We start from the raw sequence: 26,130 nt of genomic DNA, 5'->3' as shown, positions 1-26,130 counted from the left end.
ATAAATATGTATTATTCAAATCTCTTTGTTCTCACTGAATGATTCAGTTAGTGGGGGAAAGGTCTGAAAATTGGCTTGGTCTATCCAAATTCAGGGCCTGGTCTGCAACATAAAAATAGATATGACCACTGATGGGATATAATGCTGGCTGTGGATTCAGGTCTCTAACCTGAATTTTATGGTGGGGGTCATAAGGACTTTCACTTAATGTAGGATTGCCAGGATGCTATAATCTTAAACCCTGAGACTCAGTGGAAGGAGCTTGATGATGTCTCAGGTAGGTTCCAGTGATGTCATGTGGTGGGACATGGTGATATCAAATTTAAATAGTTGAATTCATAGTAATACTTCCATCCACCAGTGATGTGTACCACATGACATCTGTGTATAGTCTCGGGCATCATGTGGGGGATCTCTGTTCTCGGAGCTGCCTAAGACAGAACCTTTTTCTTGCATGCAAACCATCTTCATGTAAGAAAAAGAAACTTATCCTGTCATTTGGGAGACATTTGGGAGACAGTTGCAAATATTTCTGCGATATGCATATGTTCCTAAACACTTCTTTGAGTTCCTGATTTTGTTAGCTTATAGTTACATATTCCTACAAAAGTCCACAGAGAACTTATGTCTGGACATACAGTATAACAATAGCAATACTGCCCATGCATTCAGTAGGGATGGGCATGATTCACATGACAAGCCAAAACTTGTGCTGGATTCTGGCTGGATCAGGACTTGGGAGGCAATGTTCGACATGTGCATGGTCTTCAAAGAAATCTCAGAACTTTTGAGCAATGCTTGTAGCAGCTTTGAAAATGAAACCAACCCAGAAAAATGCTAGACAACCGCACGACTAACCGCTCTGAGCCTTCGGGGAGGGCGGTATATAAATATTAATAAATAAATAAAATAAATAAATAATTTAAAACAACTCCAGTCATATTGAAGAAGATAAAATTGTAATATTGCTTTCTGTCCTCATTCCTAAAAGTACCCTGATGTCATAAATGTATTACGTTTTTCAAAATATTTAATTTAATAATTAGACAAAACCTTTCCCCCTGTGTTTTTACTATAATTCTTCTGTCTTTTTCTTTCATTGCATGGCTAGGGTGAGTGATGAAAAGGATGCTCGAGGCTATCTTCAAGCTTTGGCCTCCAAGATGACTGAAGAACTAGAGGCCCTGAGGAACTCCAGTTTAGGTGCAAGAGCAACAGTAAGAAATTGATTTGCTGCATCCTAAAGTCTCTGGCGCTAGGATTTGTCGTGCTGTCAAATAGATCATTCCTTACTTTAGTATCTTGCCATTAAAAAAACATTACAGGATTGTGGCATAATAATTACATCAGCATTTGGTCAGGAACACTAAGTTATGCATCTCTGCTACCCGAGGTTGGATCATGATTAGGTCAGTGCTCCATTTAATCGGCTTCTTTTATTTTATCAAATGCAGTCAATGGAGCTATAAAGTCATGGGATGCCAGGAGGAGAGATATGCTGTGCTGCTACAGAAAACTACCATTTATTTATCTGTTTATTTGTTTGTACACTGCTTTTCTCCGCCATGGCTTATATCCTTCTCCTGTCCTTCATTGTACCCTGACAAATCCCTGTGAGGTGGGTTAGCCTGAGAGTATGTTACTTGCCCACGGTCACTCAGAAAGCTTCAATGGGAAAGTGGGGATTTGAATTTTGGTCTCCTAGATCTGATCCAAATCTCTGACCACCACACTGATATATGCCACAGTATTTTTTAAAACTGCCAACAACACCAGAAGACAGAAGCCCCATTCACATGTCACAGGGAACACACACCCATCCTACTTGTATGTGTATACCTGTTTGTAAGAAAGAGCCAACATGCATTGAGCTTTACAAATGAAACTGGGGACTAGTACCTGATTTCACCTTGGGTTTGAATAACACGTTGAATCTAGAGAAAACATATCAGTGTCCCTTTCGTTTCAGCTACAGCACCTCTCCTATCAAGCCTGTCTTCCCTTTGAAATTGTACCCCCATTAACCATGTCTGTTAATAGACTCCTGGAACTACACCTAACACATTGTTCTGCCTCCAAGCTCTAGACACGTGGCTTGGTCAGCATGGCAGCATAATCTAATCGTATGCAAAAAATTGTGGCTATGATTCCTGGCTTTCAGTATGTCTCAGTGTGCCATTTTTAGAGATATTTGTGAACATATAGGACATTTTTGCTTCACTTGTCTTGTTTCCAATGAGCATTTCCCACACTGGACCTTTTCTATAAAGATTTTGTTGCTATGGGTCATAATTTATTCTATTTGAGGTTCAGGTTCAGTAGTTCCATGCCATTTGTTAAGACAGTTTTCCTATTAGACTGCCAATAGTCTTATCATCATCAAAATTGAAGTATTTAGTCCTCCTGTGAAAAATCGTGTTTTAATTTAACCTATGATATAATCCATCTATTTCACTAAATTACTAATGCATGTAAAACTATAGGACAGCAGTGTGTGTTTGTTTACTTAAAAACAAAGAGAATAATTTATTTGGATAATCGTCAGAACTCCCCAAGAGAGACTTATGTGCAACAAATGACTAAACTGAAAATAAATTGTTTTTTGTTTTTAGGACATGCCCTGGAAGATGCGCCGCTTTGCAAAACTAGATATGTCTGCAAGATTAGAACTACAGTCAGCCTTGGATGCAGAAATACGAGCCAAACAAGCAATTCAAGAAGAACTGAATAAAGTTAAAGCTTGTAATATTGCAACAGAATGGTAAAGTTAATTTATTCTAATATACCTGCAAACATTTTAGAACAAGTTAGATGAGCAAGAAGAATAATACTTGCAAACTTTTTAGAACAATTTAGATGAGCAAGAGGACTTTGCTGATGTTATAGTCGCTCTCAGCCATAAACGGTGGCAATTATGCAACCTGTAGTCCACACATGGTAACAAAAAAAGTGACTCATTTAAAGAGCTTGCGGGGGGGGGACCACAAAGGAGTGGGAAAGAGCAGTTTAACACAGGGTGAGGCAGTAGAGTCTGGTGTATGGGAATGTATCTGGTGCATCTGATGCTGAGAAGAAAGCTGATTGTGAACAAAAACCAGCTGACCCTCATAACTTTCCTTTATGATCTCTGTGCTCCTGGATGAAGCATCAGTTCTGGACCCATTCCACTCAGGTTTCTGACCGGCCATAGGGTGGAAATGGCCTTAATCACCCTGGTGGACCAAGGCAGGCCAGCACTACTTGTGTTGTTAGACTTCATGGCAGCATTAGACTTTGTATATCACAAGCTGTTATCTTGCCACCTCATTGCCATGGAGATACGGGGATTCGCCTTACAATGGCTAGTCTTCTTCCTCCAAGATTAAGGTGCTATGACCTCCCTTTTGGGGTACCTCAGGGTGCGGTTCTCTCCCCGATGTTATTTAACATCTTTATGCACCCTCTGGGTCAAATGGTTTGGAGGCATGCGCTAAGATGCCACCAATATGCAGATGACACCCAGCTCTGTCTGCTAATGAGTGGCTGACTAGATACACTCCTGAATTCAATGGCCAGGTCCCCAGAGGTTGTGAGGGAATGACTCCAGCAGAGTGTCTTGAAGCTCAATCCAAAGAAGATAGAGGTCCTATGGCTAGGGCAGAAAGGGCCAGAAGAGGAAACATGTCTCCCCTGCCTTGACAGAGTGAATATAGTACATCAGGTACATCAGGTAATTTTCCATCTGCGCCAGGTGAAGCTACTAGTAGCAACCGAGCCAAAGTTATCCATGTGACGATTACCTCCAGGCTAGATTACTGTAACTCAGTCTATGCACATCTGCCCTTAGCCTTGACCTGGAAACTGCAGCTGGTACAGAGTGCAGCTGCCCGGGTCCTTGCTGGGACACTGTGGAGGACCCATATATGACCTACCCTCTTAACAGCTGCATTGGTTGCTGGTCGAATTCTGGATTAGGTTTAAACTTTCGGTTTTAACCTTCAAGGCAATATGCAATCTGGGTCCTGCTTATCTAAGGGACCATCTCACCCACTATGCCTCCAGACATTAAAATTGTCAAAAGCCAATATATTGGTGGTCCGTGGCCCAAAAGACATGCATCTGGCCTCGACCAGGGCTAGGGCCTTCTTGGCTTTGGCCTCAGCCTGGTGAAATGAGCTGTCAACCAAGACCCCAGCCCTTACTGAATGACCTAAGTTCCTCAGGGCCTTCAAAGAGAGCCAGCCTGGTGTAGTGATTAAAAGCTGCAGCTTCCAATCTGGCGATCCACATGCAGCCAGCTGGGTGATCTTGGGCTCATCACAGCCCTGATAGCCCTGCTCTCACAGAGCAGTTAACATCAGGGCTCTCTCAGCCCCACCTACCTCACAGGGTGCCTGTTGTGGGGACAGGAAGGGAAGGTTATTGTAAGCTGCTTTGAGACTCCTGGTAGAAAAAAGCAGGATATAAAAACCAACACTTCTTTTTCAAGCAGAAGTTCTTGCTCTTCTTGCTCTTCCCCCAGAAGTTTGGTTAAGGCCAGAACAAGTTACCAGCTAGCACAACCAATAATATCTAGGGGCCTCTCTCCTTTCACCTCTGGGTCAACTCCACTGTTAACATTACAGGACGAAGCACACCAATCAAGCTTTTAAAGTTTTAATATGGTTTTGTGATTTTATCATGGATTGTATATAACATATATGTTTTAAACCACCCCAAGCCTGCTTGCAGGGAGGGGCAGTCTAGAAAATCAGCAAATAAAATAAATATAAATAATGATTATGTTTGGGGAAAGGCATGACGGGTATGGGAGCAGGATTTAAGAAGACCCCCCCCCTCTTCAAAATGGTACTGTGTGCGTAATCACTGGTATAGAAATTGATATTTTAACTTCTTGAAATAAAGACAAGGACACTGGTGAAATCTCCAAAACATTCTCCTCCAGTTGGAGATGGGGACATATTAAACTAATGGTGAAAATATTCAGGAAAGTTGAGTTATGAACAACTCTTCTGTACTAGCACAATAAAATCAGAGTCCAGTGGCACCTTATTCAGGGCATGAGATTTCGAGTGCAAGCACTCTTTGTCAGGAAGCTCAAAAGCTTATGCCCTGAATAAATCTTTGCTGGTCTTAAAGGTGCTACTGAATTCTGATTTTATTGTGCTACTTCAGACCAGCACAGCTACCCATTTGAGACTATTCTTCTGTACTAGGCTTGATAGCACTAAACCAGGTGACACTTGAAAAGATAGAGAAGCTAAATAAATCATTATGAGCTCTTAAACAGTGACAACACGAAAATGCAGTGCTTAAGGGAGAAACATCATCTAGATTCTGAGGAATCCATGAGTGAACAAGTAAAATAATAGTGTCGGTAATGGTGAGAACGACTAGCACAGATTGATCGTTTCTGTAGGTGCCAAAATGTATTATTTGTCAAAACCTGCTTGTAATAGTACAGTTGTCCTCCAAATTTTATTTCATGCATTTTTGTCAACTGGTTATGGTCTTCGTTGAACAGTGCAAATAATGTTGAACAGTTGAACAAATAATGTTCAACATGTGTCCAGGTACTGTGGGCCTTATTAAATGTAAACCTTTGTTTTATTCTTGTTTGTTTTGAAGTAAACTACAGGAATCTGACAAGAAGAACTCTGAGCTGTTGGCAGAAATAGAGAGACTGAAAAAAGAGACAGAAGAACTGAGATCAGAAAAGGGTATGGAAATTGGTATCCAAATAAACAAAGGCATAATCTGCCCTGCAGTGATGGGTATATCTTATCAAGTAAGAATGTCCTCTTACAGCATGTTGTAAGAATTCATATTCTGAAAATGCTGGCTCTTAAAAGTGTCAACATAGCTCATGTATGATAAGATGTACCCAAAGCTGTTATAGAAATATAGGAGCACATTTATCTTGGGTTCTCTTGGTACACTTGAAACAAGAGGTGTTTGTTCTAATCCTGTTTTATTTGTTCTGAATCTTCTATATAGCACTTAGCTGTGATCACTGTACTTTTCCATAAACATTTATATGCTAGTAGTTTTTTCAGGTGCATATTGACTGACCATAACGATGAATGAGCTCTCAAACACAGAATGTTATCCATGGTTAAAATGATGGCTCTTGTCATGCTTAATAATTGTAAGCTTCAAAATAATCATATGGAGTTGATGGACCTCCTCCCAAGTGACTGTGGGTTTTTTCAGCTATATTCTTTCATTTTTGCAGAGTTAATAGAGCCTCTCGTGGCGCAGAGTGGTAAGGCAGCAGACACGCAGTCTGAAAGCTCTGCCCATGAGGCTGGGAGTTCGATCCCAGCAGCCGGCTCAAGGTTGACTCAGCCTTCCATCCTTCCGAGGTCGGTAAAATGAGTACCCAGCTTGCTGGGGGGTAAACAGTAATGACTGGGGAAGGCGCTAGCAAACCACCCCGTATAGAGTCTGCCATGAAAACGCTAGAGGGCGTCACCCCAAGGGTCAGACATGACCCGGTGCTTGCACAGGGGATACCTTTACCTTTTACCTTTGCAGAGTTAAGATGTACATTTTAGAATAGTAAATTGATATTGTTCTATTGTGGATAGCTTCCTGTAGTATTATCACTCTCCTTTCTTCATTGGTATGGTTCTGGAAAATTATATAATCATAGATCAGTGAGTTTACACGTTGACAATTTTTGAGGTGAATTGTGTGGACTAGTGCAGAATTCTCGTTATGCCTTCATGAGTGATTTGTTGTACAATTTCTTTTGGTCTTTTAAATATGCATTTAGTACTTTTGATAAATTATTATGATGTGAAACTGTTAATGTATGGGTATATTTACAACAAACTCAGAGTATATAGGGAGTTATCCCTTTAACAATAGCATTTCTTCATTTAGCTTTGATGAAGTGGGCACCTTCTCTAGTTGTATAGGATAATTTAAAAAGCAGACATAAAGTCTATAAATAACCACCTTTGGGAGAATACTTGTGGGCAATTGGCTCTCTGTAAACATAGTATCAGGAACTGCATGGGAACCTGGACCAGTTTCAGAAATCTTAATTTCAAATTATTGGGTTGAGAGGGAAAAGCTGCAATTTTTTCTTTTATTTATTTAATAAATTGCTATAAAGTTATTTAATAACCGTTAAGATGAACAACTCTAATTGTATTTATTTAATAAACAATTCTAATTTTTATGGCATTCTTTTACAAACAGCGCAAACCTAAGCATGTCTACTCAAAAGTAAATCCCATTAAAAGCATTAGGACTGATTCCCTAAATGTACCTAGGATTTAAACCAAAGTCATATACAAGTGTATTTCTAGTTTTTATGTATTGAATCTGCATTCTAGATTTTATATATGCAAGTTGCACCCAGATACCTATAATAAAACTAAAGGTTAAAACCTGTTCATTATGAATAAGATTCAGCTACATTCTTTTTTATGTAATTGTATCAGACTGAGTCACTTTAAATGGAAATTGTTTTCCAAGAAGAGTGCTGTTGAGATTAGATGATCCATCTTGTACATATGAGGAATGTTGTTCAGTAACAGAGCAGTGGAAAAAAATGAGGCTTGAAACAATCCTTTGGGTAACATTTGAGAAGCTAAAATATATAGATGTTGACATCAGTCTGCCTAGAGCTATTCTTGAAGATTGTTTAAAGATAATTGATTTACTAATGCATCTGTATTAAAAACCCTGAAGCTAAATATCCACTTCTTTTATCTTGTGAAGAAGTTACATTAGTCTGAGTGTGATTTAACCCTAGCTATAATAGCTTTTGAATCTCTATAGGATATGCCTTCCCCTGTAAGAAATGGCCAGGATGAAAGGCAGTTGTGCACACTAGTCATACCTGTTTTAACATAGGTTATATACATCTCTTTTTGGACAGTCCTAGATTAAAAGGGTGAAGTGTGCGCTTTTGCTTTTGGGACATACTTCTGTAATACACAGGGGTAGGGGTTCAGCCTTCTCAACTTTTTTACCCTTGAGAAACCCCTGAAACACTCTTTAGGCTTCGAGAAACCCAAGAACTGTTGTGATTATCTCGAATATGCTTGGGAAGCATAGTTGTGAACACACCCACTCGGGGCTTGTCCCCTTCCCACCCCCTCCAGTCCTATCTTTGACCATATGGTCATATCACCTGATAAATGTTTAACAAATTTTAAAAATATATTAAAAATTAACTCCCTCCCATTAAGGAAACCCTTCCAAGCCTGGGTTAGAGTGTCTGACTAGGATCTCAGAAACCCAGGTTCAAATCCCCATTGTGCCATGGAAGCTTGCTGGTTTACCTTGGGATAGTCACACACAACATTGCCTAACCTATCTCACTTGGGTTGTTATGAGAATAAAAATGAGGAGATGGGAACCAAGTAAGCCACCTTGCGTCCCCATTGGGGGAACAGGCATGATATAAATGAAGTAAGTTCTCATCTGTTGGATGCTTAATGTAATAGTTAGCTCAGCCCTGAATCAAAAAAATGGGTAAAACACTCCCAGGAGGCCAGGTGCATGCTATATGTCATAACTTTTCTGACACACATGAAATCTATTCTACCATTTGTCCTGTAGCCTTATATAAATTCTGCTGGTCCAAGAATGTCATGAAAATACAGGAAAGGACATTGTTGATCATATAAGATGATATATACATTTTACTTTAATGGTTTCAACAAGTGGAATACAAATAGTTTATTCAGCATGCCATTTTAACATTGCACTAAGGTGTATTAAAGTGGAACTGCTACTGAATATAGACCTTTATAACATTTTTTTCAGTTATGACTTTTCCTGTGTTCTCTATATGGGCATGTATGAAAAAGATTTTGTCTTTATTTTAAAACTAGGGGCAAAGCCCGTTGTATCCAAGAATACAACGGGCGCTAGAGCTTGGCAGTGGGAAGAAGAAGGGGAGGAGTTGTCCAGTCTTTAAGGGCATGGGGTTGAATGTGTGTGTTGTGTGGGAGGTTGTGGTGGCATGGTGGCAAATGAGGGTATGAGTGTTAAGATATGGGTGTCAAGATCCTGTAGTGTGGAATGTTCGTTGAGTGTGGGAGAGGACTGACCTTTGGGAATTTTGGCATAGTGGTTACAGATGAGCTTTCCAGAGCCATGTCCTCAGATATGTGAAGGGAAAATCAGACTGGAGACTCTTCTTAGGTGAAGATTACATGGCAACCAATTCCTTCCAGTTCTGCGTCATTTCCCTTCTTGTGTGAATTAGGCCACATTCACCGAAATGCCCCTAGGCCCTAATACACATGGGGTAGTCACAGTACACAGGTGTCCACCCTGTTCCTTCTGTCTCCCATGTTTTCACTTTTGGTAAAATGTTATGTGCCCACATGCTTATTTCATGGTTGCTCCTTAGAAGAATGGATTTTTGTACCCTATTGCTTACTACCCAAAGGAGTCTCAAAGTGGTTTACAAACACCTTTTCCATTCGTCTCTCCACAATAGTCAACCTGTGAGGTATGTGGGGTTGTGAGAGATCTGATAGAACTGGGAATGGGCCACAGTGACCCAGCAGGCCTCAGGTGTCTCAAAGCATTTTCCAATTGTCTTCCCTTTCTCTCCCCATAGCAGACTCCACATGAGGGAGGTGGGGTAGCGAGCCTCACAGGGAAGCTGGCAACCCTAAGAGGAAGACTCTCTGTGCACAGCAGTCATGACCTTAGTAAGGTTTTTTATACTGTTTTTTTTAATTTGCCAGGCCAAGGTTATTTGCCAGGCCAATAAGTCATTTCAGTTACTATGTGTCTCCAGACATTTACTTGTTCTCTATTTACAGTTTCAAGCTGTAAATATTTATTTAGATCTTCCTGCACTTTCCAGACTCACAGAACTGATGCTGGTCTGCCTGTCTGTGCCCCAGAATACAAACAGTTGTTGGTAAGGGCTGGCCATAACCCATAGGCCAGGAGGGACACTCCTGCACCACTCCCTACCAATTGCAGGCAAAAATGGCTAATTTGAAGGCTGGACTCTGAGGCATTGTATGATTTTGAAGTCCCACCTCCAAACCTCCAGGAATATTTCCAACCCAGGGGTAGCCAACCCACAGGTGTGACCTGGAGAGCTCCTGGAATTACAGTTCACCTGCAGAGAATAAAGATCAGCTCCCCAGGCAGAAAGGGCTACTTTGGACAGGGTTGTGGTAGAGAAGAAACATTTAAGGCTCCCCAACAGGTTGTTGTTGAATTGAAAGACTTGAGGCCTACTGCACAGGGTTGTTGTGCAGATGAAACAGGAGACAAAAGAGCCAGTTTCCTCAGCAGAATAACACTGTGCAGTGGCCTCAAATCTGCAGAGAGTTGCAAAGAAGAAAGACACATGGCTTGGCTGTGTCAAACCTCCGGGCAGAGCAGTTTTTTTAAGTGAGAAGGGGCTTTTCTGTGGCCTCCCTGTCAGCCAACTGTTTGGCAGAAGGGGAAAGTCCCCCCCCTCAAAAGGAAGGCCCTCAGGCTCCCCTGCATTGCTCGTGGAAAGGCCTCCCTCCCCTCAGTCAGGGCCTGTCAGAGGCTCCTTCGCAGCAGGCCTGGAGGGGGGGGGGGAGCACTCTGCAGCCTCCTGCCAGCTCTGTCAGGGTTCTGAGGCAATTTACAGTTGGACTTGACAGTTAGGACAGCCTTGGGGCGAAAAGGGCAGGCACAGCCTCTGTTCTCATCACCCTTGGCAGTCCTGCTGACCTCCTCTCCCTGCGGTGGTCAGGAGCAGACTGGCAGCCAGACTGGGCTGGGTGAATGGAATTTTGGTCTGTCCTGGTGAGGGGCCAATAGGAAGGCGCTTTGCGCGCCTCCCCATTGGCTGCTTGGCCCTGGATGGACACTCGCTTTGTGGCTCCTGATTGGGCCCTCTGAGTTTTTATCCTGGACAGGGCCCGCCCTAACTCCTCCCCAGGTGGCCTTACCCTTTTATTTAATACTGCAGGAGCGGTTAAAGATGAAGTGTTATTTCTGAAACATTATTACCGTGATATAAAGGGGGCAGCTGTCATAAGGCTCAACCTACCTCTTTCTGCAGCTTTACCAGCTGACGTCTGCTGGACTTACTGCTAGCATCACCCCTCTTCAGTCTTGTTGAAATTTGTACAGGCTCCTAGCCCTGTTCTGTAGGCTCGTCTCGATTGATTCTGACCCATGGCTTGCTTGCTTGCTTGCTTGCTTGCTTGCTTTCTTTCTTTCTTTCTTTCTTTCTTTCTTTCTTTCTTTCTTTCTTTCTTTCTTTCTTTCTTTCTTTCTTTCTTTCTTTCTTTCTTTCTTTCTTTCTGCCTGCCTGCCTGCCTGCCTGCCTGCCTGCCTGCCTGCCTGCCTGCCTGCCTGCCTGCCTGCCTGCCTGCCTGCCTGCCTGCCTGCCTGCTTCAAGTTTTCCTTTTTCTTCTGCATCACCAGAAAAAAAAGAAAGAAAGTAGAACCTACCCACTTTCTTTACCTGGTTAGATCCCAAACAAAATAAATTTCTAACTGGCACTTAACTCCAGCTGAGCAATTATGTCTCATTTTAGAGAACACCGTGGAGGGAGGTAAACTTTCCTAGTGTGGCTTACTTAATAGATAAGGATATTCCTTCTTTCCTCAAATATTAGCCTCTATATGCCTTCAAGCAGGAATCTGTTTTCCTCTCTGTTCTGTTTTTGTAAAATATGATAAGTCTCCCAAAATCAATATACTCATTCTCAGGATTAATTTTTTCTTTTGCTAATGTCAAGGTGAACATTTCTCCTATAATTGATGTGCTGAAAGCTGCACTCTCAAAAGATACAGTTCCCTACACATACTACTGGCAATGTTTAGCTGAAGAATTCTAATACATCCTAAATGATTCTGGTGGTCAAGTGTAAAGCATACAAACCTTTAGGCTACTCTCAGAAATTGGTTCTTTCTTTTTCAGCAACTCAAGGATAGTCTTTTAAAAGGGACTGCGGTGCTAACTAGATATCATTTATGATGTCATGTGAATCAACTATGTGCCTCATCTATGAAGCTAAAACAAGTACCCTTCATGTTGTAGACCTCCAGAGAGAGGGAGAGAATCTGCTGTGTTTTCACTGATAATGCCTTTTCTCATCCTCTGGTATTGGCAACCAAAGTTTAAGGAGCCTGGGCTGCATGGAAATTGATTTTGGAATGGTTCTTTTCTTTACCAGTGTGTAGTGCTTTAAAAGCCCTTGGCTGGAAGACTGTAGGAATGGCTGCGGTGATCCTAAAGGTGTCCTCTTCCTTTTTAAACAAATGTGTCTCCTTTTACTGAGCTGAGGAGGAAGTCCTTGGGTTTTGAAGTGATAACAGAAGTGAGAAGTCAGTTGTCCATGTTCTGTAGCTTAAAATACTTGCTGCTGTTTTCTAGGTGTAAAGCACCAAGACTCACAGAATTCTTTCTTGGCATTTTTGAATGCTCCTACCTCTGCTCTGGATCAATTTGAAGTAAGTACACAGCTAAGTGCATGTGTGTGTTAACATCTATCATGTGCATATCTGGCTTGCCATCATTATTGCAAAGTTTAATCAAATTTGACACTGATATATCACAAACAAGATTAATAACATAGATGTGCCATAAGAAATGTGCCATTTGTTTTTCTCTTTTCCTTGCAGTTAAAAGTTCCTTGATTAGTATAAAATGGAAGATATTATAAATATTGATATTTTCCTTTTTAGTAGCTTTTATTGTTTTATTTCTATACATTTGTTTACAGGAACTTTGTAATTCCAAACCCTTTGTGAACTGATTGTTTTCTTCAAGCCTGTAGCAAGGATTAAACTCCAAATGATTCCTTCCTTCTTACTTTTCAAATGATTTCTTTCCTTCTACTTTTTGTCATTTTACTGATGAAATATATCCTTAAGACAAAATATCTGATTCTGATAGAGAACCAAAATGAGTAGAAAAAACATCATGACCCGTTGCTTTTCTTGGCAAGCTCCCTATTATGTAAAATGGTTAAGATCAGATCTTACTTCAAACACTATTTTCAACTTGCACTATTATCAGCAAAATATTCAACAGGATTTGGTTACATAAATGTTAGAAGTTAAAATTAGTATTAGGTAGCACATACTCCGTGGGTCTGCCAGTCTCATCTCAAGGTTATTTTTCTTCTGAACTGCTTTAGCATGTGAAAATTTCGAGGGGAAATGACATCCCCTCCAGTGAGTCCTTGTGGGCCCCTACTTGTGTCCCCCTATTTAAGGGATTCACTGCCTTTGTTAGACGTATTTGGTTGTTTCTCAAACAAGACATCTTACATGGAAGAGAAGGGCAACAAGATGTTAGGAGTAAACAGACAAGAATGAGCATACAGAGGTGAACAACCACATGCATATCAGTTGTTCAGATACATGAACAAGAACAAGTGCTTGACCTAAAAAATAGGAATGTGTTCTCTTTGGTTAGGGTAAAAGAGAAAGCAAAAGAGAGAGATTTTCCTTGTGCTCTGAGCCATGTTTCTTTATATATTTAAATGAATTAGTAATGTTTCTAATACGACTCAAAGAAATAAGATATACCTGAAAGAAAGAGGTCAAGTGAAAATAAAATGAGATAGCAAACTGGGTTGATGGTACCATGAGATGAAGATAGAGGAGAGGTTGGGGAACCAAAGAAATGTTTAGAATAGAGCTATCTGAGAAAGGTTGTTTGACTTGGTACTTTCTCACTAGCAGTCTACAGCCACCTTTCCATGCAAATTCCCAGTGTCCGGTAAATATCTCATTAGTTTGTCTCGTTAGTTGAATCAGTATGAGACATTCGGCTCCCATTTCTTCCCCTTCCTTCTTACTTTTCATGTCTTTAGGATTGCCTATATCAGTAATGCAAATGTACAGGCTTTCGCTTGGAATCTAGGCAGTTGACTTAGCTCTCCTGTGTTCTCCAGCCTTGAATCCTTTATGTTATCAATAGGGTACAGCCTGTCCAGTTCCTGCTTTTGTCTAAGACTTTGCCTTAGCATCCTCATGGACTTGGTGGACCCATGGAGCAGATATTTTGCACATTACTCTTCTTATTGCAGTATGCACCCACCCCAAAAAAACCTGTTCTTAAACATACTCCAGTCCATCCTTGGGAATGTCATGGGATGTATTGTGTTGGTCTGATGAAGGATATTGTTATTTCCTCTTGCTTTAGTAGAAATGACATTCTCCTTACAAAGGGGAAAGTTTTTATTCAATCCCATATCTTAGCAGTTGTTATTCTGCAAGTATCCTTACTCCCTTTATCCAGCCTTTCTTTTGACCAGAGTCTCTGCATCTTTTTTCTCCTCCATACAGCGTGTTGTCCTGATGTATTTTAACAGTTAACAATGTTGCATTTTTATTTGACCAGCTGGGATATCTATGGTTTAGCCAATAAATCTCCATCAGTGGAGTCAATACATGTCAGTCAATCAAGTTCAGCCAATCAAGGCCTCAATACCTAAAGCATAATGCAACGTAGATACTTTAATGACTAAGTGATAATTGTCCAGTTAATTTTTAACTTCCTTATATTATTACGGTATCTGTGTTGAATGGAGAAAAAAGAAAGCAAAACAGAAGGGCAAAAGCACTATCTGGGACTAACCTTTTGATATGATAAAAATAATAATCAGTGATAATATTCTACTAAAAATTTTTCTGGCATTCCTTTGAAATCTTTCTTGATTTGATTTATCAGTTGTAGTATTGTCATAAAGCAGGTTTCATCTATCTGTTTCTGTTCCTTTGTTGCTGTTTGTTAAAATAGGATTCCCTTTCTTCTTCTTCATCATCCTCATTGATTGATTTTATGGATGACGTAAGTCTTTCACCTCAGAACTAGCAAACTGCTCATTAAAAAGCAAATTGTGAATTAGTTCAGCAAATTAAGATAGTAATGCAGTCACTTTAACAAGCTTGCACCATCATAAGCATGCAAGTCTATGGAACATTTATCTGTTCCTGATGAAATGATATAATTTATCATTGATTGAATTTTAATTTTGTTTTACTTTTTTAAGTGCTGAGGCACATTAAAATTTACTGAGATTCTTCACATTCATTCTAATGTTTTTGGCAGTCAAATTGCTGGTTCAGAAGTTGGATCATCAAAATCTGTTGCTGAATTACTCTTTTTTATTTGTTTGGGGGTACGTGTATATGTATTTTGTTTTGCTTTTCTGCAGATTTCTTGTCTCTGCTCAGTGTTTTACGCTTAGAACAGTTTCAGGTTCCAGATAACTCTGCACATGATTATTATGCCAGCATTTATTATTATTAGTTTTGTACTGGCATTGACAAAATATTGTTGTAGTTGATTATATCTAGATAATGGGTCCTTTTCAAACTGACTGCATTATTTTATTATCTGTTAATTTGTTGTAGATCAATTAAGAACTTCAGAATATACATAGCACTCTCACTTCATATTTTTTAACATACCTTGGTGATAATCATAGTAACAGCTGTCTTAAAAATTATTAAATGTAACTGAAAAGAACTTACTACCACTAATGAAAATCCATTGAGAATGGTGACACAAAGAGGGTGTAGTGTATATCCTTACAAAAACCTTTATTGAATGTATACTAAGTGATGGTGATTACATGTCGTAGACTAGTGAATGTGTTTGTGGTGTCATCAGTGAATTAACCTGAAAAAGGGGCCTAGTAATAATAATAATTATTACTATTACTATTACTATTATTATAGCCCACCCTTCCCTAATAGGCTCAGGTAACATCAGGGTACATTAAAGGGTTTGCTTTCCTAACTTGCTTGAAAATTTAATAGCTTTTGATTGGATATCTGTCTTCAGTACATTTCAAGGGTGTTTGGTTTGGTTCAAGGTTATTCAGGGAAATGTGGTTATGATCTAAACTCATTTTTGCCTGGTGGCAACAGACCACTCAGAGGCAAAGCTCATTCCTGTGGGCCTTGACTTATACGAGCAACATCTGATTTGGAGATTTGTTATGTCCCAAGGTCAACCAGCAGCTCTGAGGTCCTTGGAGAAATAGAGGGGGGGGGATCTGCTATAAGACTGGCAACCAACTGAATATTTGAGCTTGATAGACTACAATGTGTCTATGTGTATGTAGATATGTATGTATCTAAAGCTGCCAGGGTGCAAGTTTTTGCCGCAATATCAATAGTCACCAGTTATATAAAAACCAAGTGAGATGCTATTAGCTCCTCAGATCACTGGATCTTGCTGTGCTTAAAGGCTACAGTACCAAAAAGCTGAGACCACCTGCTTGCAAACTTCCATGGTGGTGAGGAGTAAGGTACTTGAGTTCTGTTGCCAGAGTTTCCAAGCGTAAGAGAAGAAGTTGCACTGACCTCTTTCAATATTAATTCTGATTTCATACAAAGATGAGCCCTGAAAAACTGGATCACTCAGCCCCAGGGCATGTTGAACACTGCTGTTAACACAACAGATAGTTGTGTTTAAGTATTGGCACGTGTTTGAATAGTGGCATGATGAGTCAGTGAAGTAAAATGACACAGACAAAAAAATAAAACAGCTTTGTATTTCACTATACCAGGACAACAGAAATGAGTAGTCCACTGTTTTAGTGAACAGATGTTACATATGCACAGACAGAAGACTGACTGTCAAGAAATAGAAAGGTTCTACTTTACTTTAGAAAAATATTTCCTTGCTTTAACTGGAACCAGAAGCCAACCATTAATTACAAACCGCAAGTTATTAACTGGTATATGGTCATTGGTTCCTGGGAGCTCTACACGGGCAGCATGGATAGGAAGAGGATCCCTCTGTATTCTGTGCTGCAACAGCCTCCCTAAGAGACAAAAGGGCTGTGTTCAGCTCGACTGCTGCTGCTTTCAACAGTTGTCAACTACCTCCCTCCCTAACGGTAATGGGAGGAGGGACTCCACTACCTTCAGGAAGCTGCACTATGCCCCTAACAGTCAGGATGAAGCAGAGTTTTCCAAATGCTATCAGAGTCTCTTCTCCAGTTACAGTTGGAAGAAATAAGGATAACTGGCCAGCCAGACTGTATGACAGCCAAGGATCCAGGGACCCACAATGAAATTTCTAGGTGCCCTGGAATTGTTGTTATATTTTCCAAATGCTTTATATCCCCCCTTCAGCTCAAGAGCTTGTAGCTTATGATAATTTAAAACTTCTTTTTAAAAAGAGAAATAGGCTTCTTTTAAATGCAAGACAAATATGTGTGTGTCAAGTATTTATAGTCTCCAGAGCAATCTGCAATAAAATTGTGTTCCAAATTACCAAAAGAATCAATTAAACTACCATAATAAATGCCGGGGGGGGGGGAAGCAAATCAATATACTAAAAGAACAGTAAAAAAATCAACCATGTTTGTATACATAGAATGGTTTTGAATGTGTGGCTAACTAATAATGTTGTTGTTGTTGTCCAGATATGTCAGAGGAAGGCATTCCATAAACAGAATGTCCCTCCAAGACAGCTTTACCTCACCACATGAAGGCTCTTATTTGCCTTTGTTACTGTTCTCTGGACATTCAGCTTATGAGGTTCATTTGGGGCCACAACCATAATTATCTAACACAGGAAATGCTCCATTTATGCACATCCACAATAATTTTTAGTATTGCAGTTATCTGACATGCCATTATGTTCTTCTAATAGTCACTGATGTATAGATTGGGTAACTTGAGTTTTCAGAATACTGTTCCTGCTGCAGAAATTGTAATGGTCCACCTCTTAGGCTTAGTATGGCAGGCACATTTCCCTAGGAACTGGGAGACCATGCCTGTTCAGCCACTCACATGGATGGTTCCAGAGGCCAGCTAGTAAATGGTGACTGGATGGATAAGGGGAGTCCCACCTGTAGAAAGATAAGGGACAACAGTAGTATTCATAGAATCATATAGAATCATAGAATCATAGAGTTGGAAGGGGCTATACAGGCCATCTAGTCCAACCCCCTGCTCAACGCAAGATCAGCCCTAAGCATCCAAGAAAAGTGTGTATCCAACCTTTGCTTGAAGACTGCCAGTGAGGGGGAGTTCACCACCTCCTTAGGCAGCCTATTCCACTGCTGAACTACTCTGACTGTGAAAATTTTTTTCCTGATATCTAGCCTATATCGTTGTACCTGAAGTTTAAACCCATTACTGCATGTCCTCTCCTCTGCAGCCAACAGAAACAGCATTCTGCCCTCCTCCAAGTGACAACCTTTCAAATACTTAAAGAGGGCTATCACGTCCCCTCTCAACCTCCTTTTCTCCAGGCTGAAGATTCCCAAGTCCCTCAACCTATCTTCATAGGGCTTGGTCCCTTGGCCCCAGATCATCTTTGTCGCTCTCCTCTGTACCCTTTCAATTTTATCTACGTCCTTCTTGAAGTGAGGCCTCCAGAACTACACACAGTACTCCAGGTGTGGTCTGACCAGTGCCGTATACAATGGGACTATGACATCTTGTGATTTTGATGTGATGCCTCTGTTGATACAGCCCAAAATGGCATTTGCCTTTTTTACCGCTGCATCACACTGCCTGTTCATGTTTAGTTTACAATCCACAAGTACCCCAAGGTCTCGTTCACACACAGTGTTACCTAGAAGCGTATCCCCCATCCAGTAGGCATGCTTTTCATTTTTCTGACCCAGATGCAGAACTTTACACTTATCTTTATTAAATTGCATCTTGTTCTCATTTGCCCATTTTTCCATTGTGTTCAGATCTTGTTGAACACTGTCTCTTGATGAGTAGTTCCTCCACCCCCCTCATCTAGATCATTAATAAATATGTTAATAAATATGTTAAAAAGTACCGAGCCGAGCACCGAGCCCGGAGATACCCCGCTACTCACCTCTCTCCAGTCTGATGAAACACCATTGACAACAACTCTTTGAGTGTGGTTCTCTACCAATTCCCTATCCACTTAACTATCTGAAAATCCAGATTGCAGTCCTTCAACTTATCCATCAGAATAGCATGGGGAACCTTGTCAAAAGCTTTACTAAAATCCAAGTGAACGACATCAACCGAATTTCCATGATCCAGCAAACCTGTTACTTGGTCAAAAAAGGAAACCAGGTTGGTCTGGCAGGACCTGTTGGAGACAAATCCATGCTGAGTTCCTTGGATCACCAAATTGTCCTCCAGATGTTTGCAGATCGCTCCCTTTAATATCTGCTCCATCATCTTCCCCACAGCAGAGGTCAGACTCACTGGTCTGTAGTTACCCGGGTCATCCTTCCTCCCTTTTTTGAAGATCGGAATAACGTTTGCTCTCTTCCAGTCCTTCGGGACATCTCCAGTCCTTAAAGAGGTCCCGAAGATCATGGACAAGGGCTGTGCAAGTTCTCTGGAAAGTTCTTTTAGCACTCTCAGGTGCATTTCATCCGGCCCAGGGGATTTGAAATCCAGAGCAGCTAAATGCCTCTCGACAACCTCTCTATTATTATTATTATTATTATTATTATTATTATTATTATTATTATTATTATTATTATTATTATTATTATTATTATTATTATTATTATTATTATCTTTCGATTTATTGCCCGCCACTCCCTTACGGCTCGTGGTGGGTCCATGTTATCCATGTTAACCTGCCACCCAGACACTATACTTTGGCTACTGCCATCTCTAGATGTGCCTAAACCCTTTGACCTGTGGGAAAAAACAGATGTAAAATAGGCACTAAGCCTTTCTGCTTTCTCTGCATCTTCCATTAGAGTTTGTCCATCCGCACCCAACAGTGGGCCTATTGCCTCCTTTACGTTTGCTTCTCACATAACTGAAAAATCTTTTCTTATTGCAATGGGCTTCCCTGGCCAATCTTAGCTCACTCTCAACTTTGGCCTTTCTGATGATTGATCTACAGTGACTAGTAACCTGTAGGTACTCTTCTTTAGAGTTCTGTCCTTCCCTCCATTTCCTGAACATTTTCCTTTTCTTTCTTAGTTCCTCTTGAAGTTCTCTGTTCATCCAAATAGGCTTCTTGGAGCTCCTGCAGTGTTTTCGTCTTTCTGGGATAGTCATTGATTGAGCATGCAATAGCTCTTGTTTGAGTAGCGCCCACCCTTCACATGCTCCCTTCCCTTCCAGCATTCTCGTCCATGGTATGACACTCATTATGTCTCTGAGTTTATTAAAGTTTGCCCTACGAAAATCCAACATCTGCGTCTGGCTACAAGCTTCCTTGGCTCCCCATCTCAAAAGGAATTCTATGAGGACATTGCTATGGAATGTGTATTGCTATGGAATGTGTGGCAAACAGCTGATTCCTGCCAACTTTCTTGGTCCTGGGCTTATGAGTTCTGAATTTGGAGCTTAGAAATGTCTGGAGGGGGGCAGGGGCCTGGATGGAGGGGGATGTGGGCCATGGATGTGGACCTCTCCCTGTGATGTAGGTGAGGCTGAGAGAGCCCTGATATAACTGCTCAGTCAGAACAGTTTTATCAGTGCTGTGGGGAGCCCAGGGCAAGCAGCTGGCTGCATGTGGGGGAGTGTAGAATCGAACCCGGCATGTCCGATTAGAAGTCCGCACTCCTAACCACTACACCAGACATGGATGGGTCACCTGGGTTCTGTTGAGGCTGATGTCAGTGTTGAGTGGATCTCAGAATGGCAATCCAAGGAGGCTGTGATTGGTAGCAGACCTCTACTGACCAAGCTTGTACCTTTTTCTGTTAGAGATGTCAGACATAGCTGCCAAAGGGTGGCTATGACCCCTGGTTGGAAGGGAAGCCATGGTGTGGGAGAGGCAACTGCAAAAATATACCTTGGGGCAATAGAATTATATTACTCTGAGCTGGAATGTCTGTATGATGACCATTAAACTAGGACATATTAATCAGGCAGTATATTGCTGCCACGGCTGCTTCAGGCCAGCATGCCTGGGAAAGAGAACTAGGATGTGGTGTTAAAGAGGCACCGTCTGTGGAGGGAAACAGGTCTGCAGTGGTTCACTGGTCCTGTGTAGCTGTTTAGGTGCAGAGTTCTGAATATGCAGGACAACTGATTTAGGCGCATTCTATGCAACTTGCTATCTGGTCTGCCCCTGCATGAACAAAGGTTTATATGGACCCCTGGGTACTCCTGTTGGCTTGGGGGGGGGCAGACCAGTGAGTGCTAGACACAACACGCACTGGCCTCCTGTGGTTCTTGGAGTCTGTCTGAATGAGCAAGCATGACATTAACCCTATCAGTGCTGAATATTTAAAGGGAGAGGAAGATACGTGTAGAATTTTACATATATCTTTACAACCCTAGAAACGTCATCCTGTTTTATAAGAGTGCAAGAAATCTAAAATGTTCTCTAGACATCAGAACATTTATGATCACATAATAAAATTTACCAGTGACATTCATCTACTGGTGTACTGATTGCAATACACAGCAGACAGAGGTTGTTTCTCAACATAAGAGTTTATAGAATCATAGAGTTGGAAGGGACCTCCTGGTCTAGTCCAACCCCCCACACAATACAGGACACTCACAACCCTATCGCTCATCCACTGTAAACTGCCACCACCTAAAGCTTTCACAGAATCAGCTTTTCTGTCAGATGGCTATCCAGCCTCTGTTTAAAAATTTCCAAAGATGGAGAACCCACCACCTCCCGAGGAAGCCTGTTCCATTGAGAAACTGTTCTAACTTCTTCCGGATGTTTAGACGGAATTTCTTTTGAATTAATTTCATCCATTCAGTTTTGGTCTGTCCCTCTGGGGCAAAAGAGAACAACTCTGCTCCATCCTCTATATGGAACCCTTTTAAGTACTTGAAGATGGCTATCAGATCCCCTCTCAGTCATCTCCTCTCCAGGCTAAACATACCAAGTTCCCCCAACCTTTCCTCATACGTCTTGGTCTCCAAACCCCTCACCATCTTTGTTGACTTCCTCTGGACATGCACCAGTTTATCTACATCCCTCTTCAACTGGGGTGCCCAAAACTGAACACGGTACTCCCAGGTAAGGCCAAACCAGAGCAGAGTAAAGCGGTACCATCACCTCCTGTGATCTGGACACAATACTCAGTTTGATACAGCACAAAATCTCATTTGCCTTCTTAGCCACCGAGTCACACTGCTAACTCATGTTCAATGTATGGTCTACTAAGACTCCTAGATCCTTTTCACACAAGACAAGTCTCTCCCATCCTATATCGGTGTCTATGGTCTTTCCTACCTAAATGCAGAACTTTACATTTGTCCCTATTGAATTTCATTTTATTTAGTTTAGACCAGTTCTCATGCCTATCAAGATCATCCTGTATTCTGATTCTGTCTTTGGTTGTGTTTGCTACCCCTCCCAGTTTAGTATCATCTACACATTTAATAAGTATCCCCTCTAATCCCTCATCCAAATCATTTATAAATATGTTGAACAACACATGCTCTAGGACAGATCCTTGGGGAATTCCACTTGTCACTCTTCTCCAAGAGGATGCTGAACCATTAACAAGTACCCTTTCGGTACAATCAGTCAACCAGTTATCGATCCACCTGACAGAATTAGGATCCATACCGCATTTTACCAGCTTGTGAACAAGAATATCATGTGGAACCTTATCAAAAGCTTTACTGAAATCCAGATGAACTATGTGCACAGCATTCCCCTGATCCAGCGAGGTAGTCACTTTCTCTAAAAAAGAGATAAGTGCATATCTGTGGTTTAAATGGGGCAAAATACCAGGACCTGAATGCAGTTGAGATGCAGCCCACCAAACTATTTTTCTTCTGTCACAGGAATGTGAGTGTCATGCTTTCCGAGGTGATGTGAACTCTCCCCACCTACAATAGATTGAAAATTTAGATATTGGTATTTAGGGGGGTTGCCCAGTCAGTTTGCATACCTGTTGTATCAACTTGGTTATGTATTTTATACTACTAATATATGTTTCCTGTGTGTAACTCTGCCATATGATAAATAAATGGAGGGAGTAAGTGATAACAGCAGACTGGGGGGGCATGGTAAAAACAAAATAAGTTGTGAAACTTTGATGGCCAGCAGCTCACCCTGTTGGATTTTTGCTGGCTGGGTCATTACTCTTGGGGTTCGGGGTAGACTCAGCTGTCTACATATGGGGAAGGGGAGGTGTTTCGTCTCCAGAGTCTTCCTTCTCCTCCACGTCACTTGTCTCTGGGGACTCTTCGCTGCTACTGCAAAGCTTGCTCCCATTCTGGTGCCTGGATGCTGCCCTCCTCCTTTCCTTTTTGCTCCCTCCTCTACCATCCTTCTATCTCTTGCACCAGTTCTTGTATCACTCCATCCATTCCTGTCTCCTTCTCCTCCTCTTCTATTACCACTACCCTGTCTGTCTCCCAATGCTTCCTTTTATCCTCCCCTGTCCATCCCAGATCCACCTTCCCTGCTTCCCTCCCAGTTGGTCCCTGCTACTGTCTCTTTTTCCTTCCCTGCTCCCATTGGCTTCCCCTGCCCGGACTCCTCAGTCACCTCTTAAGTAGGGACAGGCTCTTCCATCCCTCTCCCTTGCCAGCCCCACCTGAGTGGGGTGCAGCTGGCATTCAGCATCTCTGAGCTTGGCGCTTGGTTTGACCTTGGCTCACACTGAGGTTTGGGGCAGCTGAATTAACTGGCTGCCAGGTGAGCTCAGCCCCATAGTTGGGGCCAGCATGCCATTTGAACTGGAGCTGGTGTCACAGCGCATCTTTGCTGGCCACAGCTAACCACTGCATGAGTGAGTCTGTGGGCACTCTTGGGAGGGGGGGTCGGGAGGGCTCTAGGAGAGGCCAGGACCAGACACAAACATCTGGCAAGCTAGCATGGCTGGAGGGGTGCATTCTGCTTGGTAGGGCACAAATAGTTCAAGCCTCTTCTGTTAGTTCCATATCTGCTTGTCCCATTGCAGGGCTACCAGGGAGGCTGGGGAAGAGGGCATCTTGAGGCCCAATTCAGATGGAGGGCCCTTGAAGTCAGCATCATGCTGCAGTCAGAAGATGCATCTTTAGTTTACTTCTATTGCAGTTCCACAATGCAGCCACTAGGGGCACAGGGCACAGGAAAGACCAGTGGCTCTGCTTTGTTTTCTGCTCCCAGTTTCTTTCTGCAAAGTTTATTATTATGAGACCTCACTGGTCCTGCTAAACCCATCAACCAAGGCAGGACTGGAACAAGGCAAGACCAGCCAACACAGCCCATGGCTGCTATAGTTACTGTCAGGCTGCAGCCTCCAATCAAGGTTGCTTTTTTCAACAGTCTGTTTCCTTCTTCCTTTCTTTCCACTCACCTCCCTCGGTCTGTCTGCTCAGCCAGATCTTCCCTGTTAGCGTATTGTAGAAAATATAACGTTCCTCTTTTCGTAATTTCTCTTTCTCTTTTTCATACTTTTCTCCTCCTTCATTGTTCTATCCTCTTTTTAATGATATGCCTTCATTTCTCTCTCCCCCTTAATAATCTCTCCTGCCCCTTTATTTTTCAGTCTCGGTCTCAATTCCGGCTCATCTCTGGTTGGCAATATAGAGCATATTTAATAACAGTATAGCAGCAAAGGAGGGAACTAATATTTCCTTCATGATCTGTACAACCTATAAAAATATACTCCCCCTCTTTACATATATGACGTTGGAATTTTAATTTGTTTTAGGAGTTACATATGTGGAACAGAAGTTAAACTCCTTCCCCATGAATTAGATGTAATTCTACCATTCAGGCAGCATTGTTGTATTCTTGAATCATGTAATATCCCTTTGTAAATGCTACATAGCTACTGTAGAGAGTCCTGCTTCTCATCCTGCTTCACTATAGAATCAATTTGCCCCAGTTTTTGTGCTAGGTAAAGATATAACTTGTAGATTTCTTTCTTACTTACTAAAGTTTTATTGTTATATGATGAAGTTTTTGTGAACTTAAGCACATTTCATGAGACATATGTATGTGTACAAATATAAAATTACAAAGTTAGATTTGCCAGTGTTTAAGTGTTTCTCTGTCTTTACAGTTCGAACAAGTATGAGTTTTGTGTATGGCAAGCAATAGAAATTTGGATCTGAATTTAATTGTGTGTCTTTCTGTTAGTGTGTTAACAGTCTCCTCCTTTCTCTGTTAAAGCGCTCCCCTTCCTGTATTCCAGCTCACAAAGGCAGACGTGTAAGAGGATGTCTTGCTGTGTGTCGCCTGTTAGTTTTGCCCATAATGCACATGCGTCTGTCTAATGTCAGCCATTTTTGTTGATGCTCTCTATGGCTTGCATATTTACCTTGCTGCTTGTCTTGTGCTACTGCTGCTGTGCTCCTCCCCCTGTACTTCTTCTTGCATTTAAAAATGAAAGGCTTTGAGAATGTGTGTGATGTTTGTCTTTAACGTTGCACTCCTGGTTCTAGAGCCTCACAGGGACAAGAAGATGACACTACACAACTTGAAGCAGTTACAACTAATCAGATTGCAGCATGCGATAATACGCAGAATTAAAATATTCTTGTGTTTCCCACAGGAATCAATCGTAGCTATAACAGTCAAAGGAAAGGTTTAGTAGTAGGGAACTAATTTAATTACTTATATAGCCACTGGGTTTAAATTCATTATCTTAAATTAGTAAATAAATCCATTTAAATTACATTTTTCATTACTCTGGGTCACAGCCCTAAATATGTGAAGCTACCTTATACAGAGTCCATCAGCTCTGTGGTTTGTGCAGCAATCTCATTCCCTACAGACATTGATCATTTAAATCAGAGATGCTATGGTTCTCGAATTGGAGGTTTCTGAAAATTCCTAATGTAGCTCTTTGCCTGTTGTGTTAGTTTTCCATTCACAGGAAAGAATTACTGTAAAGTTACTTGGAAAAATACAATTGCTCTCCTACAATCTTAATTGAAACAATTCACCTCAGCTCTCAACTACCTCTTTGTCATTGCATTCACCTTCATGTGCAGGCCAATCCTGAGGTAGGACAAAGTAGGCCTTATAATGAAAACTGGGAGCTCAGCAAGATTGCCACATAGCTCACTTACCACATGTGGTAGGATCAGCACTGGTACTTCTAACAGGACTAGCTGATTGTCTGGCAGGCAGTGTAGTCCCAGGATGTAGTCACTTTTAATAACCTAGTAAATAATTACAACTTAGAGTTACCAGGCTGCGTAAAACCAATTCTAAAAATTCTTAGAGCTTCCTAATGTCGATTCCAGGTTTTTGCCCACTACTAGTTGATGTGAAAGTGGATGCTTATTACAGGATACTGCATGTGCATTCGCCAGGGT

The 26,130-nt window shown here is 41.4% G+C and overlaps 1 protein-coding gene across 11 annotated transcripts in view; it reads left to right on the top strand.

Annotated features, from left to right (window-relative positions):
- The window catches only part of CDC42BPA (CDC42 binding protein kinase alpha), a 196,078-nt gene that overhangs the window by 128,340 nt on the left and 41,608 nt on the right, over positions 1–26,130 (top strand). For 5 of the 11 annotated variants that reach the window (XM_077340912.1, XM_077340904.1, XM_077340930.1 and 2 more), the window contains exons 18-23: positions 1,112–1,217; positions 2,613–2,761; positions 5,608–5,699; positions 12,335–12,411; positions 14,711–14,761; positions 24,980–25,018. In XM_077340912.1, the coding sequence (XP_077197027.1) occupies positions 1,112–1,217; positions 2,613–2,761; positions 5,608–5,699; positions 12,335–12,411; positions 14,711–14,761; positions 24,980–25,018 (514 nt within the window). The remainder of the gene's footprint in view (positions 1–1,111; positions 1,218–2,612; positions 2,762–5,607; positions 5,700–12,334; positions 12,412–14,710; positions 14,762–24,979; positions 25,019–26,130) is intronic. The other 6 variants (XM_077340929.1, XM_077340924.1, XM_077340914.1 and 3 more) reach the window with 3 other exon arrangements.

The sequence above is a fragment of the Paroedura picta genome, chromosome 1 (genome assembly GCF_049243985.1).
Source record: "Paroedura picta isolate Pp20150507F chromosome 1, Ppicta_v3.0, whole genome shotgun sequence".
NCBI lineage: Eukaryota > Metazoa > Chordata > Lepidosauria > Squamata > Gekkonidae > Paroedura > Paroedura picta.
Note: the sequence above shows the minus strand (reverse complement) of the source record. Positions and strands in the feature narration are given on the sequence as shown.